This window comes from Corvus moneduloides, chromosome 5 (assembly GCF_009650955.1).
Source record: "Corvus moneduloides isolate bCorMon1 chromosome 5, bCorMon1.pri, whole genome shotgun sequence".
NCBI classification, from domain to species: domain Eukaryota; kingdom Metazoa; phylum Chordata; class Aves; order Passeriformes; family Corvidae; genus Corvus; species Corvus moneduloides.
In genome coordinates this window covers 45,865,049-45,883,505 of record NC_045480.1, presented here as the reverse complement: position 1 = coordinate 45,883,505, position 18,457 = coordinate 45,865,049, and the positions used below count along the sequence as shown (strand labels likewise).

At 39.2% G+C, this 18,457-nt stretch overlaps 1 protein-coding gene across 2 annotated transcripts in view; it reads right to left on the bottom strand.

The window, feature by feature from the left end:
• Positions 1–202: 202 nt before the first annotated feature.
• Positions 203–18,457, bottom strand: part of UBA6 (ubiquitin like modifier activating enzyme 6) — a 30,190-nt gene continuing 11,935 nt past the window's right edge. Inside the window, exons 13-34 of one of the 2 annotated variants that reach the window (XM_032108723.1) lie at positions 18,065–18,141; positions 17,333–17,399; positions 16,777–16,920; positions 16,018–16,085; positions 15,672–15,750; positions 15,401–15,481; positions 14,960–15,037; positions 13,486–13,667; positions 13,024–13,129; positions 12,206–12,295; positions 12,020–12,100; positions 11,318–11,446; positions 10,448–10,499; positions 10,279–10,342; positions 9,342–9,411; positions 8,623–8,694; positions 7,496–7,613; positions 6,337–6,530; positions 5,076–5,203; positions 4,229–4,316; positions 3,760–3,854; positions 203–1,513 (exon numbers count right to left, since the gene is read on the bottom strand). In XM_032108723.1, coding sequence (XP_031964614.1) covers positions 1,378–1,513; positions 3,760–3,854; positions 4,229–4,316; positions 5,076–5,203; positions 6,337–6,530; positions 7,496–7,613; positions 8,623–8,694; positions 9,342–9,411; positions 10,279–10,342; positions 10,448–10,499; positions 11,318–11,446; positions 12,020–12,100; positions 12,206–12,295; positions 13,024–13,129; positions 13,486–13,667; positions 14,960–15,037; positions 15,401–15,481; positions 15,672–15,750; positions 16,018–16,085; positions 16,777–16,920; positions 17,333–17,399; positions 18,065–18,141 — 2,199 coding nt within the window. In that variant the 3' untranslated portion in view covers positions 203–1,377. Of the gene's footprint in view, positions 1,514–3,759; positions 3,855–4,228; positions 4,317–5,075; positions 5,204–5,927; positions 6,049–6,336; positions 6,531–7,495; positions 7,614–8,622; positions 8,695–9,341; positions 9,412–10,278; positions 10,343–10,447; positions 10,500–11,317; positions 11,447–12,019; positions 12,101–12,205; positions 12,296–13,023; positions 13,130–13,485; positions 13,668–14,959; positions 15,038–15,400; positions 15,482–15,671; positions 15,751–16,017; positions 16,086–16,776; positions 16,921–17,332; positions 17,400–18,064; positions 18,142–18,457 lie in introns of those variants that run through there. The other variant, XR_004240086.1, reaches the window with a different exon arrangement.

Sequence of the window (18,457 nt, the reverse complement as noted above, 5' to 3'; positions counted from 1 at the left end):
ACCTTAATACCTGACTTATTCCTGACGGAGAAGGAAAAAAGAAATAAAACTCCTGACCAATAGTGTTCATTAAATGTGAAGACATTCCTAAAGCTTAATCAATTATGACTGAGGATAAACAGCTAAGCTGTTAATAGCTTTTGCAACAGCTGCACGACATAATGTACAATAACAGTCTCTAAAGCTTAAACACATGAGAAGGTTTTTCAGTTTGTAAGTTTTTATTCTAACCTCACATTGCTCTACCATGATGGGGAGAAAAAAAACCACCTCAAGTATCCAGTGTTTAAATGATAAGAGTTAAATTATGATTTTTCTGTAACACACCTCTGCCTCACCACAGCAACAAAACTAGTTCATAATGATTTCCAATTAAGCAGAATTTTTACACTTTGATATCCCAGTAACTGACCAATGAAGGTTAAAACCTCACTGTTCAGTAAAGCTCAGACTTGTGCTGAGGACAGGTGTACAGCACAATGATTTGCTATAGGGAAATGATACCAAAAGGAGCAGCTGAGGAAACTGTCTGCTGTGACAAACATCCAGAGGCATTTGTCTTTTCCTCCCTTTAAAATTATCAAGTGCTACATGTGATTTTAATTTGATGAGGGCAGAAAGGTTCAACCACATTCTCTCTTTGTTGAAGACCAAGTTTTATTGTTGAAAGTGCTAATTCGGCTCTCCAATAGGTTTTCACTTTCCCCATACTGCAGTATTCCACAAAGAACAGTCTTAGTGCAGATAATCAACATTTCCAGCTCTCTGAACTTCAGGGGAGTTTTGACAATTCACACCTCCTCCCTATGTTTCCATGTTGAGACTGACACAAGACAGCTGCGCTGACCATGGCACCACTAACCATCCACACAAGAACCAGTTCCTCTGCTTTTAAGTGGGAGTTTAAGCCTTCCAGGTAGGTTAAATCTCATGTGTAGATGGCAAGAATGAAATTCTTGTTTGAGAATTAAGTAACATATGAAATGAATTTGAGATGTTCTTAGAACACCAGGAATATCATAAAATGGTGCTTCTCCTATTTTTTGGACTCTTCCCTAAGCAATGCCTAATTTGCACATAGGGGCCATTCTTAGGTTCACTGTTCTTGCTTTCCTCAATACAAATCTTCTCTTTAAGGTAAGGACTGTACTGGACATTCCATTTCATGGAGTGACCAATCCTCCTTTGAGCAAACAGGTTTGAAGAATACAGGAGCAGAAGAAACAAATCAGTTTGTCTTCAGTGCAGAGCCACTGATTTTCACCATTTAATTAAGGCTTCACCAAAAAGAAGTATATAGTACCATCTTTAATAGCTGCAAATTAGCACACTCCTTTCAGAACAAATGGTCCATGAGTGACTTTTGTGTCTCTACCATCAATTGTCTTCCTGAACAAAGTAGTATCTCACTGGCGGCCCTGGCAAGTCTTCCTCTCCATCAGTCTCTGGAGCAAATGATACTGTCAAATCCACGTACTTCTTATCAGCTGATGGCTTCACAAGCTTTTGCATCCTATAAAGAAATGAAGGACAGTTTGTAAACACACCAGGAGGATTGGCAGTGGGAATTCGGGGCCAGAAGGAATTTCACTGCCAGCAGTACGTACTGGCCCGGCATACTACAGACCAAACCAAAATAGAGAATAAGCCACCTCTAAATTTTGACACAAAAGTTGTTCCTCCACCTGAGCTTCAGCACATCATACTCCATTTTTCTGATAGACACAGCCCATTAGTGAGCTATTACACTGTTCCTCCACAAGTGCCCAGTACAAAAGAGAAGAGCACATGGCCACTTTCAGATGGGATTCCTCACAGAAACAATTTCCCCTTAGCATCCTACTGAGGCACAAGGTAAAGTTAGCTTCTGTGTAGGATTTGGGTCAATGAAGAGGAGTAAGTTTTCTGTCTACCAATAAACACCAGTTTTAATGCATTAGGAAGAACCATGCCAGTGCAGACACTAGATTGTAAGTTTTGATGGAAAGTAATTCTGTTGGGGTTAAGATGTTAAATCCTTGAATTTCAAAGGTGAAGAGTGATGAGGGGGAAAAGCAAGCCATGATCTGGGACTTCTTTCTTCATTCTTTCATTCATTCTTTCTTCTTTCTTCATGACCACTCTGTAAGTATGTCACGTGGTAGTGCAACTTTCCCCATTTGCCCTCTGCACTCTCAAAAGCTGCAGCCAGTGCTTGCAAGTTGCACACTGGAATATTGAAGGAGGTCAGCCAACCTGACTTTCATCACATATCTGTGGATGACTCAAAATTATTTTCTTGCACTAGCTCCTGAGGCCAGCTCAAATGCTAGGAAGCTGGGGGAATAGCGTCACTCACTTCTATTCCTCACAGGCCACCTAGAGAAGGATTTCCCCTCTGGATATGCCTTAGTGTGCAGGTCAAAAAGCTGCTTTCCTCAAAGTACTTGCTTCCTTGCAAGAACACAAAGCAGCCTCTTCTCAGCAGAGATACTGAGGTCATATTCATTTCCATGAGGTAGTCCTAAGCTACTATGTCTCTAAAACTTGCTTTTAAGGAGTTTGCCATCAGTTAATGCTGCAATTCTGAAATGAATAAGCAGTCTGATAATGCTTGTTATATTACAGCAAGATTTAAAACAACTTGAGAAAAAACAAACATGCAAGCAAGACCACAGTTTGCTGTGCAAATATCCCAAAGCTTTTGGGACTGTTTGTAACAGAACCCCAAGCCACTGTTACTCCATGAAAAGCTGGACTCAAATCTTAGAGTAGTAAGAAACGCTGATACTCACAAGAAGGCAGCTTCACACCATAACTTTGACTTCATTACATACCCCCCTCACTCAAAATTATTTATACAGCTGTAAGAGAAAGCATATAAGCAACTTCTTTGGAGACAGGGTGTAAATTCTCATCTTAGTATGCCAGGCACTCTGCACCTTAGAGGCTCTTCTCTTCTTGGGAGTTTGAAGAGGCTTGCTCATACTACTTTGCCTAATATTACCTACTGGCAGGCCCTCAAAACAGTACTGAGCAGTGCATCAACTTGCTTCAGCAAAGCCTGTGAGCACTGACCAGCACACACTTCAGAGGAGCTGTAAAGAACAGATTTTGAGCTAAAGTAGTTCAATCAACAGGTGTAAAGCAGAACTAAACCTGGGTGAGATTTGGCTGTTATTTTGCAAAGGCCTTCAGTCAAAACTCAATGTCCTGCCTTCACATCCTGCCAAACTGCCAGTGTGCAATACCTCAACTTCCTGTCTGTAAGAAGCATTGCAAAGCCTTTGTGAATATCATATTTTAAAAGGGCTAAAGTGGTGTAGAATCTTAAGCAAGTACTATAACTGAACAGACTTCCAGAAATCTTAAACTGCAAGCAACACATTAACTCCTTCAGAGCTAAGTTGCTATATATCAGCAGTAGTTTTAAGCCAGTTTCAAAAGGTTCTAGTAGTCTTGTTCTGCTTGAACCATGGTGCATTCTTTCCCCCCAAAAAATTACTGTCAGACTTCTTTAGCTTTCTCATTCTGGTATTCAACAGTTAAAGCAGCATTTTGCAAGTCTCCTTTCCTCATCACAGAAGTTAATTCACTTTCTCTTTTTCTTTTTTTTTTCACAAAAGAAACAAATTATGTGTTTTCTTTCCAAAGTATTAATGACTAGAAACCACTTTGAGAGAAAAAACTGCTGTCAGACACACGTCCTTTTGATACAACCATTGAGCATAATTTATATGTGCGCTTGTGTCACTAAATCCATTTTCCAGTTATACTTACGTCAACTTTAGTCTTTTAATATGGCCTGGCATCACAGGAACATAGAGCATTTTGACTCCTTGTACAACCATAGTTGGTTCAATTCCATACTTCTCCTGGAATTCACAAATTAAAACTTATTAGAAGACCAGAACATCTGCCCAGAGCAGCAGATACTACTGCTGCTAATACTATAGCTAATTATTCCAATCCATAGGATCCACACCAGAAAACCTGCTAATGCATGGACACTGACAGAAGTTTTATTAAGATACATTTGAGGCAACTGAATTAACAAAGAATTTGAAAACAGGCTTGGATGCCTTTTACTTAGAGACATTCCCACTGACATTAGTTATTACTAAATTTATTCTGGTTTGAACAGTAACTTGATGGAAATAAAAAACAAAACAAAACACAGTTCAACAACCCAAACCAAGAAACTCCTTTCCTCTTGTCTTGTATTAACCAAGGACAGTAGATAACTTACTCTGACAGCATTTATGAAGTCCAACAGAGTAAAATCCTCTTTCCCATAAATTGTCCACCTGTCCCAGATGGTAAATGATATCCCATTTCTGTTTTAAAAGTGAAAGGTTGTTACTTTAGAATGTGAACTCAGTCATTTCCTTTAAAAGCATATTGAAGAACTGCCATGTCTTCTTAGTGATGTGCTATTTAATCTTGAGCAAAAATCTCTTCCCTCTCTGCTGCCATTTCTCCAGCCCTCTGACCGTGCTAAGCACAAGACAAGTAAGACCTCCAAGTAAACATGGTATCTGACAATGAAGTTACTGAGTTTTCAGACCAACTGAAAAATAGCTCTTGTATTGAACAATTTATGTTTCCTAAGGACAATGCCACACATCTACCTTCTCTAGATTTTTAAAGCCTCACAAGTAACATCTTCCACTGAAAACAAAACTAAGTCTTTAAATACACTATTTTTTAAATTAGGACAGATGAATATGGGCTACATTTTCCAAACAGGAAATTCTTGGGCAATGCATTACAGGACACCCTTGGCAGTATTACAAGGATCACTTACACCTCTAGTAGTACACAGTAAGTGGACAGCAGAGTTTGATAGCAAGCATGAAGTAATTTAACATCTTCCAAGTTTAAAAAACAAAAAAATAACCTTGAATATCTAGAATGCTTAACTGGAATATGGCCATGAGCTGTGGTTCCATCATAGCTCTGCTATGTGAGCACATAAGGTCTTAATCTGGATATCTGGATTTAGTAACTATTCAAGCTTCACACTTGTTGGAATGGCTCAGCAAGTTCTAAGCATCAATGAGTAGGTTTCCACATACTGCCATTGTCCTTCCTACCTGATTTCTGTTCTTCTTACTTCAGCAGTTTCTGTAAAGACCATTATGGGAATGGCTAGGTTCAGGAAACAGTTCTTGTATGCATCAGCTGTGTAGCCACCCACAACTTTGATGAGTTCCAGTGCAACCTGCAGTAAATTAGAATTTACTTATTAGGTTTTGTGTTATCAACTCTGGTGTAGTTAAAGAGGCCATCAACTACAGAGAAAGTTGTTAACGAGATCAGCCTTTATCCAATCAGCAGAGTAAATAACATGGAAATGCAACCCACTATGCCATAGAAATAAATTCTGTTGCTGCCAAGGGAAATACTTTAAAACATTCAATACTGTTCTTAATGTGGTACTCTTCCAAAATTGTTTGGTTCATGAAACCTCCACAAAGCATGAAGTTCTGTTGAGATGCTTGAATGCGAACTACTACAGAACACATCCTTTCCACTCTTGGCAGTGGCATTCTGATGGAAGTTAGTGTTAATGGCAGAAAACAAACCAAAATGCTGAATTCCAACCCATCTTTCTGTGCAGCAAATCAAAAATAAAAGCACCAAAGGCTCACCATGTTAAGGAAACTTCCCTTTTTGACTATTCAGGAGCCAGTCCAGCAGCCATACTCACACCACCCAAGATTTTCACTGCTGGGACTGAATTCACAGTGGGCAGCTTCTCAATGGGTGCCTTGCTACTCATCCCACTCTCACAGCCAGACAAGATTTCCTTGCTGGCTCAACCCTGGGTTTCCCATAGCAGAGCCTCAGACTTCTGGTTTCTTTAAGTATATTTATCATGGTGTAGCAAGGGAATAACAGCTCAAGCTGGTGCCTCGGAGAAGGGGCCCTGAACAAAGGACTACCTGGGCTTTTGTACCCTCACAGTCTGTGTGTTCGACAGTCCAGGGTCTTCCAGCTGAGTCCTCAGCTCCTGCTGTGTCTCTGAGTGTCCGGTCACCTGGCTGGGCCACAGGTCCCCGTGCCCTTTGTTGTGCAAAGGGTCAGCACCAGTTCACAACCTCTTGCCTGAGGCTCCCACCCAGAGCTCAATCTCTGGCTGGCACTGCAGCTCCACACTGAGCTACCTGCACTACATGTATTCCTCAACCACATCTAGAACCAAGCATGACCTTTTCTATTAGGTCAATGGATACAAATCCATTTCTTTAAATGAGCCTCGGTCAGGGTAGCTGTAATCAATACCGAGACAACAGCAGTTTTAGGCAAGAAACAGTAAGAGAAAGAAATATGCATTTTAAAAATCAATCTCACCAGCCCCGATACTGCAGCAGTAGCTGTTGCAATGGCAGGAATAATCTTTCCAGCAATGCGCTTTGTTTTGAACCGATCTGCTGGTTCGATGTTGTACATCTTGGCTCGCAGGTTTGACGCTGCTGTTATGAAATCTATGTGCCCATTACTATCGTCATCTTTCTCAAAGGAGATGGGCTTCATTTGCAAGTCGGCTGTTCATTAAAAAAAAAAGAGCAAAAATTTTATTAGAAAACTGAAGATGTCCTAAACATAATTTATAGGAACAAATTAAATCTAGAATCTTAACAAATTAAAAATTTCACATCCTGGAGTTTGAGTTTGGTGCCTTACTCGTTTTCCTCTGCTGAAAGCAGAAATGCCCTTTCAATACCACTAGCTAAAAGTGAATAATGAAATGAACATCAACAGAGCACTGTAATTTTACTTTCTTCGCACCACCAAGAACAGATTTTGAACATTCCTGTGGATGTTACACATATATCCCACCTCACTAAAGCTCCATCCTGTGAGAATTCCCTTTTAAAGCTTAGTTTATCTGCAAAAATTTCACTATGGACTCAGTAGCATTGGAGTCAGAGTTTTGGATTGACACTCCATGGGATGAGTTAGAGATAAGCTTATCTTTCTCCCGGATTCATGGGCTAAAAAAGCTTGCTTGTAGTTGTTGCCCAACGACCTCTTCATGTGGCCAGGCACAAAATGGAATCCAAGCATCCTCATTTTAACATCTAGAAGATGCTGAGGAAGACTCTTAACAGTCTTTACAATTTAGGATCATTTCAGACTGAGAGCTCTAAGTAGTGACTTTCCGCCTTCTCAAACCCGAATCACTTGCAGTCCATCTGGGGCCCAGCCAGCACCCTTCCCCTCCTTAAGGGTTCAATTCCCTGCTGCTGCCTGCTCACTGACGTCAGTGTTGTGATTACACGCAAGCGTAACAGAGAGCCCTAAAACTGCCAGGAATCTCAGCAATACAGAAGCACAGGGTAATGTCAAGGAACCGGATAGGTATGTATGTGGCACTTCAGAAAGCTTTGGGTATCAGCTCTACTTCTTGCAGAATTCCAGAACTGCTTCATCCAAAGATCTGAATGTCATTAGTGGCAATGCAAATGCAGGATATTACTAAACTATGAACCTAGTTTGCACTACTCACTTTCCAGAGCTTCATTGGATAGTATAGACTTCTCCAGTTGGAAAATAGCATTTCTTTCATCCTCACTGCTGACTGGAATATGATCTGGTTTTCTTGCAGTTTCATCAGTCTGTACAACCTGCAAATGTGTGCAGTGCTTGAGTAATAAAATATGTGAACTTCAAACAGCACAAGTGTCAAGTGTACTAAATTTCCTGTCTTCCCTGCAGATTTTCCTCCCCAGTTCAAGAGAGACATGGATTTACTGGATCATGTCCAGCCAAGAGCTTCCAAGAGCATTAAAGGATTGGAGCATCTCTCATACGAGGAGAAGCTGAGAGAGCTGTAATGGTTCAGAGTGGAGGGTCAATGCAATCTTATCAATGTGTATAAATATCTGATGGGCGGGGAAGTACAGCGAGCACAGCCAAACTCTTTTCACTGGTACCCAGTGACAGCACAAGGGCACAAATTGAAGCACATTAAATTCCCTAAGAAATACAGAAAAATACTCAAAACACACACTCAAACAAAACCACCCCAACCAAACTGTGATTCCAAGTCAAAACACCCGTTTGTCTTCCCAAAGCAAGCATTCATGGGACAAGTATTAACACTAGGCAAGAAAATATGAAAAAATTCAGAGTATTTCCTAATTTTAAATTATGAAAAATGCTAGCCCCTGCACAATAATGCTTAAGTTGTTTTGAAGTTCAAACACTTCAAAAATAAACACAAAGGTAATGACACTTCTTTAATATTAACTACAAAAAAATAAAATTGACACCAGTCTTGGATTGCTTTAAAGTTGCTTATGAGTAAAATTTTACTACTTTTATTAAAATAGTACAGACTCATGTAAATGTAAAAAAAAACCTTGCAGAATTACAATCACATTCATGCATGGAAAACAATGCTAAAACAAGTAATTTGAAAAAGGTAACCCTCCAAACGATTTTCCATTTAGCATATAGTAGATACCATAGCTATACCAAGTTAAAACAGTCCTGTATGCCACACTATTATTTATTACAAAACACATGTTAATTTATGTTTATTTCTCATTAGCATTGATGCAAGAAGTAGTTGGAGATGTGGGACACTGCTTGTGGAATATTTTTTTTCTTTAAATTAAATATCTCACTTACTTTGTTTGAAGGTCTAAACTCTGGTACCTTCACAGATGAAATAATCCCCAAAATAGTTTCCTCTGACAAGTCCTGTTATGGTTTTGAAGAAAAACAATTTAAATTCGCATCAACTCAAAAGGTCCCCCACAAAAAGACTGTAAATCCAATAGTATTTCAAAGAAGACTAGACCCAAAAAAATCTCACAGATATTCAGTGACGTTTCAGCCAAACATCATCATTAAAACACCAAGTGACAACTGAGTTACTACAGCAAACCAGAGCAGTGTGAAGTGTCTAGCACTTGAAAACTGAACAGAAGTGCAAACCTGACTTACAGGAAGAAACAAGAAAAAACAAAGGATAAGCAGTGCAGAGGCTCTAAGCAGTAAAATATAAAACCCTCATAACATAGCTAAGACACTTAATTTTTAAAAATGCCGTAAAGAGATTTTCTTTCAGTTCAGTAGTTATATTCCACAGGAAATAGGTGCATCAAAATAATAATTCCCAAGGTCAGTGCTTACTGAAAATATCCAATACACTACTCATTTCTTCTCCAGGTTAGGGATTCAAATAAAGAAAAATAAGTGCAAGCAGCTGCTAAACAGCCAGTGCAGAAGGATAGTTTACTTTAAGAATCACTTTAATCAGTTCTTGAAAAGAACTGGCAGCTGGACATCAGGCCAAAACTGAACACCACATTAAGTGTTGGGAACGCTGTTAGAGCCTAGATTACCTTTTCTGTGAAAGGAACACAGTACACTGTTGCAAAGAGTTTTGCTGCGCTCACAATGAAACCGTAGTGCCTAAAGAAAACAGAATTATTTTTAGTTGGTTGTTTTTTCTACTTCAGTTGCCCAAAGGTTCGCAATCATGTTCAAGATCTTGAACACACGTACTGAAAAACAGAATTTCCATCCTTCAGTGCACACAGTACAAAATAGATAGTACATTTTTGAGTGACTCAGAAGCTGTCCCCAAAATCAAGCAGATTTTGATGAGTGAAAAGTTATTTAATGAAAACAGTATTTCCTTAACCTTTGCAGTCAACCAAACAATTACAAACACTCAAATGACATCAACATGATAAAAAGCTTAATCTCAGAATTACTTTGATATTTGCCATGACCTCAGTTTTCACTCAAACTAAAAATGGTGATCCAGTTTATCAAAGCAATTGTAGATACACAGCAGATAAAAGCTTTTTAATCCATCAACCACATAAATTCTTAAAATTATCTGTAATACCCAAGCCATCTAGATTAGACCCAAATTGTGATGAACAAGAAAAGGAGTCCCTCCACTAGGTCATTCTAGGTAGTCAACTTAATTTGGCACATCCTGCATTTCACGATGTGGACAATGGGGGCAGGGAGGTATGACAGCAACAACTCAGTAATTCTGTAGCCATGTAAGACATGAAAGGGGTCATTCTAAGCCATTTCACATTAGATGTTGTCAGGACAGCACCCTCCAATCCCATGTCAGTGAAAGTAAAATTATTTGCAGTGAAACTATTTGATAGCTCACCAAATCTGCCACAGCATAAGACTGTGCACTAACACCTATTGATTCCAGTCCAACTTCCCGGCCTATAAAGCCACTGCCTTGCACTTTCTGCTGTCAGTTTCACAGGATGCTATACAATGCATCTGGGACAGTACCGTACTTACAAAGGATCATTAAATTCAAACTTCACTGGGAAAGGAGGCCTCTTTGGTGACTGCCAAAACAAACCTGGAAGGAAGACAGACTTAAGATGAAATCCTAAGGAACCAGGAACAGCAACACATGACATATGCCATGAATTTACAGCAGGCATAAAGGGGCACTTGTACTTACTTCCATCTTTTAATCGTGTATCAAGGGGAAATGAATGAAGGAGCTGAAGAGCCTAGAGGAAAAGCCAGAGAGGCTTTAGTACTTTGTCACATAGATTGACAAGACCACACTGAATTGAGCTTTCTTAGCTGAAGTAATTTAAAGAGTTAAGAAAATCATGAGACAACTTTGTCAAGATGGACAGCTTAAAGACAAGTACTACAAGACAGAACTCTTGCCCATTTCAGCCACAGAACAAAGATGACAATGTCACCTCACCTGTACAAAGCTCAAGCAAGGCATTTAATCCAAGAAGCAAAGCACTCTCCCCCACCTTATTGTCACTATAGGATTCTTGCATATGGATTCACAACTAGGAATGCAATATTTTCTCAATGTGACAACTACCACCAGGGATTCTGTATGCACAGGTATGTTTATTAGTCCACAACATCCCAATCCCATCTTTCCTACAAAATTACACACATACTTTAGGCAACACTGTGGACCAGACTGTCAGAATGACTGGCTCTTATTTCAGAAAATCTTTGAGAAAATCAGGGTTACAAAGGTGAGTTCAGTAACGGGAGTTTAACGTGGGAAACTAAAACCCACTGCCAAATAAAGGACATCTGATAATCCTCTGTTTTGGAAAACACCACAAAAATGCCAAGAAAACTGCATGGAGACTACTGAACAGAGTACTAAGAGTAAGTTAATAAACCGGACCTAGAAGTAGAAGGGGATGCAGCATTTTTAAGTTTCAAATATAGTTCGTTATTTTTGAAGAGATGGAAGTGAGTGCAGACTTGGACACCTTGTTATTAGGGCCACCAAGTTTTCTAAAATCCTCATTAGTCTAGTGCCACCTCATTTACAGGTCTTACCTACCTTATGGCTAAAATACTTTTCAAATTTTACTCTTGCTAGTTCTACACATTGAGTCCAACTTCGGGGTCTTCTACTCAGAGTTTTAATAACATGAAAACAGCCTTCCAAGCTCTCTCCTGATTTTATTCTCTAGATAAAGAAACATGAAAATGTTAAAACAGACAAGATTCCTTCTAATTCAGTCAAACAGTAAATATGTTTTTAGTAATCCATAGGCAAGAGGAAACAGAGGTTCACTTCATGAAGTATTATCCTTTATGTGGTCCTCTCCACTGGGGTTTTTCTCCCACTTACTTCCACCAGCCCTTTGGACCACAGGCCATTATAGACTCACAAGAAAAGATAGGAAACAATTTCAATCTAATTTATTACATAGTTAAATTCACTTCAAACTCAGTCTCACTTTCATTTTTCCCAGCTAGTTACACATCAGTGTGACACACACTAATCACACACAAGCAGTGTCTCAGTCTTTCTGATATTTCTACATCATGTACAGAGCCCATGAGCTGGAGAAGCTTTTAATTATGGGACACACCAGAAATACTGTTCACATGAGGAACTAATGACTTGGCCAAGTAAGTCTTCAGGTTTTCTGAAACAAGTCAGAAACTAACCCAAATCTCACTGGCCTTAAATAGAAACAAAATCCATAAACCAGTAGTTTAAACACTCTATTCTACCCTGGCAACATTCCCTTACCTGCAAAACTTCTTCTGCCGACGGATAGGTTTGCCAGAACTTGTTAAACAATGAAGGCTTGTGAGAAAATGAACTTTCAAACTGTAAAATAAAAAGAACAAATATGGCATTTTGCAAGAAGTATATCAGATCCCCACCTTCCCAAACATGGAGTTATGCTGAATGCCAGAAAGGTTAATCCATTACCTTATCTCTTGCCCACTGTATTGTATGCTCAATGGCAGCTGGGAAAGACTTTAAGGTGCAAAAAGGTATTTCTTCCTCCGGTGGATCCCGCTGTAAATAAGGAGGGTTGCATGTGAATGCAGGTTTATCCAGGTTAACTGCTAATAATAGCACCAAGAACTTGTACACTACATAAGTTAAAAACTCTGCTGTTCTAAAATACAAAGTGACTTTTTATGCTTAGAAATCTGTTTTATGAACACTAACATTTTCACTTCCTCTTTATGAGGAACAGTCTACATTCAACACTGGAAAGCAAAACTGAACTGTGAAACATAAACAACAGATGAAACTGCCAACCAGCTTTTCCAAGACGTGCAGCTGGCATTCATGTACACTTTCAACATGAAACATGCCCTGTCACTCAAGGCCAGAAAGACTTCCTAATGGATCCTAGCAGGACAATTAGGATGCTCAAAATACTGTCTCCGTGTCCACGTGGCACCATTTCATGGTGTTCTCAACCAGTGAATTTCTCCAGAAGAACTTAAACAGAGGGATACTGCAGATAGTGTCTATCAGGAATAGAGCCTGAAGGTTCATTTTTCCCCTTTCCCATTTGAACAGAACTGTTATGTATGCTTGTAAAGCACTGCTCAAATTTTATTTCCTGTGAGCTTTTCTTCAGAAACCAAGGAAGTCATTATTTCCTAACAGTACTGTTCTTCAGCAGCTCAAATAGGCCACTTATTTTAGAAAGACACATAAAAATGATCAAAGAATTAGAGGGCATTATGTGATAAGCTACAGAAGGTGAGCGATGGTCTTGAAATACTTACATGACTATTGTAGGACTCTGTCAGATGGGGCACAATAACTTCTGTGTGTCCTTTTGTTCCCATAGTTCCAGAGTCTATAAGAGGACGCAGGTTTGCTACACAACGACTGACATGGAAAGACACAGACTATCAGAATACAGAGCAATCTCTACATTCTTGCCTTGCAGACATTACTGGAGTGCAACCAGAATTGTCTCTAGGCACTTTCAGAACAGTGGAAAGCTTATACCAAACTCAGGAAAAAAAGAGATTAAGTAAGAACTATTCAAGCTAGATCACGATACCATAAACCTCAGCCTGTGTGAATTACGAGCATTAGAAATTATTTTTAAAAGTAAATATCTCTACTTTTAAATTTAAATATGTATTTTTATGCTTTAATAATTCAACCTTAAGACTGCCAGAATATTCTCAGCCTCATCAGAAGTTAACAGTTCCCCTTGCTTCCCTTCCACCCCCTACCTATCAATATATCTCCTGGCTTCAACATTGTCCAAAGCAGTCACAATCACGTCTTGCTTGGTATAGAATTCATCGCTGTAAGTGCTCTCAGTGGCTGGACAAACTTTATTAATATCTGAGTCAATCTTTATGTAAGGATTGATGTTCACAGTTGCTTCTGCTGCAGTGTAGCTCTTAGGTTTCTGAAAGTAGAAATACAGAGATCAACAATATGCAGATAAAGAACACATTGGACACAGAAACATGGACTTCATTTACTGATCAGACAAAATTCACTGACAGAAACATTAGTATGCAAAACATACAATAAACAACATTTTTTAATCATGTACCTCCCTCACTGATAAATATTTCATTATCTAGTTTCCTAGTTTTATTTTCAGTTTTATTTAGTGTTTCAGAGACCATGCGGTGGAAGTGCTTAAATGGTTTATCAAGTAACTGAAACTGATGCTGCGTGCTGCCTCTCGTAAGAATTTCTTCAAAAGAAGGGAGCAGTTCATGACTGTCTGAGGATAAACCCATTAGCAACTCTGACTGTGTCTATAGAGCACAGACATCAAGCACCTGTGAATAATCACATTACCGCAAGGTAATTTCAGTACGAAGTAATTTCAGTGGCTTCAGTACACGAAGCCAATTTCAGAAGCTAAACTGAAATAGAGTTCTTGACCTACCCAACACTTCTAGCCATTCTACAATTATCTAGGGATCAGCACTCAAGCCTGTGGCTTCTAAAAGCTTGCAGGGTTCACCTTCCATTTACCTATCCATCCAAAGTGCAATCTGTTCCCAGATTTGCTACACAAACAGGAGGCAGAAAATTCAACTCCTGGGTTTTGGGCAGGGGAAACCTTTTTCCACATTGCTGTCAAGATCTAAGCCATCTTTTTTATTTTGTGCTGTGTTTGCAAGTACAGGGATGTTCTCTCTGCTTCTAAGGAATTAACAGCTTCTGTGTCATGCATTTAGTGAATGTACATGCTGGGCTTTTTCAAAACTATTTACCAGCTTAGTGAAAACAATTAAGTCAGAAGACAGCAGCTTTGGTCAAGTGCCATCAGCAGTAGCACTACTGAGCTCTATTTAGAACACTTCTGCCAGCACTGTCTGTTTTTTGCTGTTTTATTTTCCCCAAATTTCAATGGCATAGCAGAGCATTTCTGGCATATTAACCCACGGCGGGCTCTTATGCAATACAGTACTCATCCAGTTGTCAAATTCAAGAGATTTCATTAGTCAAAAACACCAGTACAAATTAAGATTAGACAAGCCAATTTTACTCAACTGATACTAGTGATAAGTTGGATGCCATTGCAGTTCTAAACATTGTTTTAAAAACCCCCTAGGTTTCATTACAGCCTTTAAGTCTTTTCTGGACAGAAGTACAGACACTCACAAGTTCAGCTCTCTGTGGGGACACAGGACAGGGGAACACAATAGTCCAGAAACTTCACTGAATAAGAAAGCCTACCTGTATGTGATGAGGTCGAAAAAGAAACTGCCTGTTCAGGTTAGATTTCTCTATCAAGTCTGGATCTGTAATTGTAACCTAAGTCAGAAGGGGCAAAAGCAACAGCTGAAGTTACAATTTAAGTGTAACACTGCGCAATGATTTTGATGAAACCTCTATAGACAGTTGTCAAAACAAAAACACTGCTATTGGCATCCACTGTGGCCAAAGCTCTGCTTATACTGACTGACTAAATTTTGTTTTAAAATCAAAATGCAGCAAGACTGCTACAAGTGTATTCTTCAAACTAAACACACTTCCATGCCAAGGCCACTGTACCCTCTGCACAGAGATCAACCTGAAATACGACTTAAACTCTTAACATTTTTTAGTAGTCTAAATTATTTTATTATTCCCTGTCACATTACTTTTATTGAGAAGTGAGGTTAACAGGTGACTTACCAATCCTTTGTCTTGCCCAGTACCAACACCAAGAAGTGCAAAGTTTTTTAGCATTTCACAGCCTATCGCTCCACAGCCAACCTAAAGAACATTATGTTCACAGAATCAGAAATATAAGTGCAAACCACAAAGACAAGTCCCACTGCAATTCTGGACCATTTATTCTGCAGTGGCACATATCAGAGCTGCCCTCATGTATTTTGAGGACAGTGGACATTAGCTGTACCAACAAAGCATTTGCAAACACTGTAACAGTGTCAGTCATACTCACCAAGAAAACATTCAAATCATGGAGCTTCTGGCACAGAGAGTCTCCAATACAAGCCCTCAAGGCATCATATCTATCTCCCCTATGCAGGCACAGAACACAAAACCAGGAGACTTCAAGTTGCCATTTATCACAGTAGTACCATTGATGCCAAACTGCACTTTGACATGAACTAAGAAAGTCAGAGTCTGTAATTCCTGTTCATCCCATGCTGAAATAAGACACACATTCTTAACCCCAAACCTGTTCCTCCAGCAAACAGCACTGAATTAATTTTAAAAGACATCTGTGCCTGCTTGAGACTCAGATGTGAACAGTACATAAGCCAGCAGACTGTAGTTATATTTACCGTGGGAGAAATTCCTCAGAGCCCACCTTCTCTAGAGGTGTTACAATGTCTAACACATCTATATATAGCTGTAAAAGAAAAATAAAAAAAAGAAAGTCCAATGAAAACCTGTGAAAAACATTTGTGTTATTTTAATTAAAAAACCTGACTATTTTGTATGAATAACAGAGTCTAGAAATTTAGAAGCACTGAGTTTTTACTGTCAGTGGATATACAGCACCTGGTACCCAACAGTTCACGATTTTAGCAGACAGGAAAAAGCACTTGGACACAAAGGGGAAAAAACACTCACTCAAACAGGTGAGCTGCAAGCTTTTGACTTCTGACAGGCATGTTACACCTCCAGAGGTAACCAGAGGTAAGTGAAGATTGTGAAATTTTTTAATCTAACTTTACTCTGACATTCATCCTGGGAGTCTGAAAGCACTGCTCTTAGGTACAGTAGTTTAAGCTGGCATCTGGACTGTATCACACCTTTGCAGCCATGCGGTGACAAGCCAATGCTCTCTTTGCTTGTGTGAAAAAACAATGTGCTGTCTGAACCCCAAATACAAAAATTTTAACTAAAACTGGCTGTACTTTTATTGTACACATAAAACCAACCACTATTTTTTCTAAATATAGTCTCTAATCTGGTGGGGTTTTTTTTTGTTCCATGTTATAGAAGTTGTTCTGTTTACTCTGATCATACAGCATTTACACACAGCTATCCATTCATAACATGTCAAAATAACCATCCAAAAACCAAGACAGCCTTACCCACTGCTGCAATGGAGAAAATTTTCCTGTTACTGCTTTCAGGACTTCCTGGCTAGCAACACCACCCACTGCTGCAGCCAGAGGAGGCAGAAATCCCTGAGCAGTCCTAGACAGCCATTTCACCACATCTCCATTCACCTGAGGCTGAAAAGTAAGACCCAGTAACAGGTTTATCCCCTCAGTGAACAAGCCAATGCTTGACAGTTTCACAGATTATTATTCTTCAGTAAAAGACAGACAAATTATTTCACTCCAACTAGCAAAAAAGTTTTCAGCCAAAACAGATCCGCCATATACCCTGTATTTGTTAACATGCATTTGTCTAAAAACTGGATTCACACAGCCACAGGATTCAGCCTTCATGTCAGGTCAACACTCAGTTGAACCCATGCTGAAACCCCATTCTGTTTCCTCACATGGCCTTCACAAAGGCAGCTGATACATCTAAAGATGGATTCAAAGACCAGAACAAAGACAAGCAACTAAAGCATGACCTTTAGGCAAGTAAATGAGCACATAAAGAAGTGACTCACTGTGACAATGATTCCTTACTCACTTTGTTTTCCAGTGTTTCACTTATAGACACAGCTATTTTCAGCATTTCCTCCGCATCCTGAAGGCATCTAGACACCAGGGTAGAAACAATAATGATGACTTAAACATTCCAGAGTTCTTCTAGAAACACAAGTCAATGGAAGAAAAAAGCAATGGATATAGTAGGAAATTTGGAAACTCACATTATCCTTAACTGTGAGCATTCAAGATGTACTTCTAAATGTTAGGGTTAGCTCAAGAACAGGAGTCTCAGTGGAAAAGCCCATGTGCAAGTATAGTCTTAAGACTTAATACTTTTTAAGTAATTTTGTCTCATTTAACTCACACATGCAATTACACACATCAAGAACTACAGCTGAATGAAAAACACTGAAAATTAAAACCAAATCATTCCAATAATTATTTTTAAAATCCATGAACTACAAGATAATTCAGGATCACAGAAACAACTTTTCCATACCAATCCCACACTGTGAAAAAACTAGAACAGAGAAGGCCTTCCTCCAGAAGTATTTGCTGTCTACCTGGGCCCAGAAAGTATCACTGCTATATTGGGAAAGCCTGGTTACACACCCAGACATACATCAGGTAACATTTTACAACTTTCCATTTCTAAGTGGTCTATCAGGTACCAGACAGGGAAGGTACCATGCTGCACAGCCAGCCAGTAACTACAGGAAAAGGAGAGATCTGTCTGATTCAAGGCTTGGCAAACACAAAACTACTGCTTTACCCAATGTTCGGTCCGCGACCAAAGTTCTCCTGGAAGTGGTTCAAGGCAAGCATGGCAACGTGGATCTGCAAAGGTGCCTGTTACGACAACAATTGCTGCTGATCAGTTACAAACTAGAGAGACATGAAGTAAACAAAAACAACTATTTGAACTCTTCTGTTATCTTTTCATTAGTCTCTTAAGTACAATGCTCAAAAAAAGTTTTAAAATAACATTAAAAAGTGAATTTGAAATACCTTATATTAATGTTTTTAAAAAATGCAATGCCCTTTACACACATTCAGCACCCACTTCAGGTAAATCCAACTGAAGAGTCCCCAAAAGACTTTAGTGTTGAAATGGGAAAATGTGGTAATCTTCTTTTAACTGGACATTATAATGTCTTGCATTTTG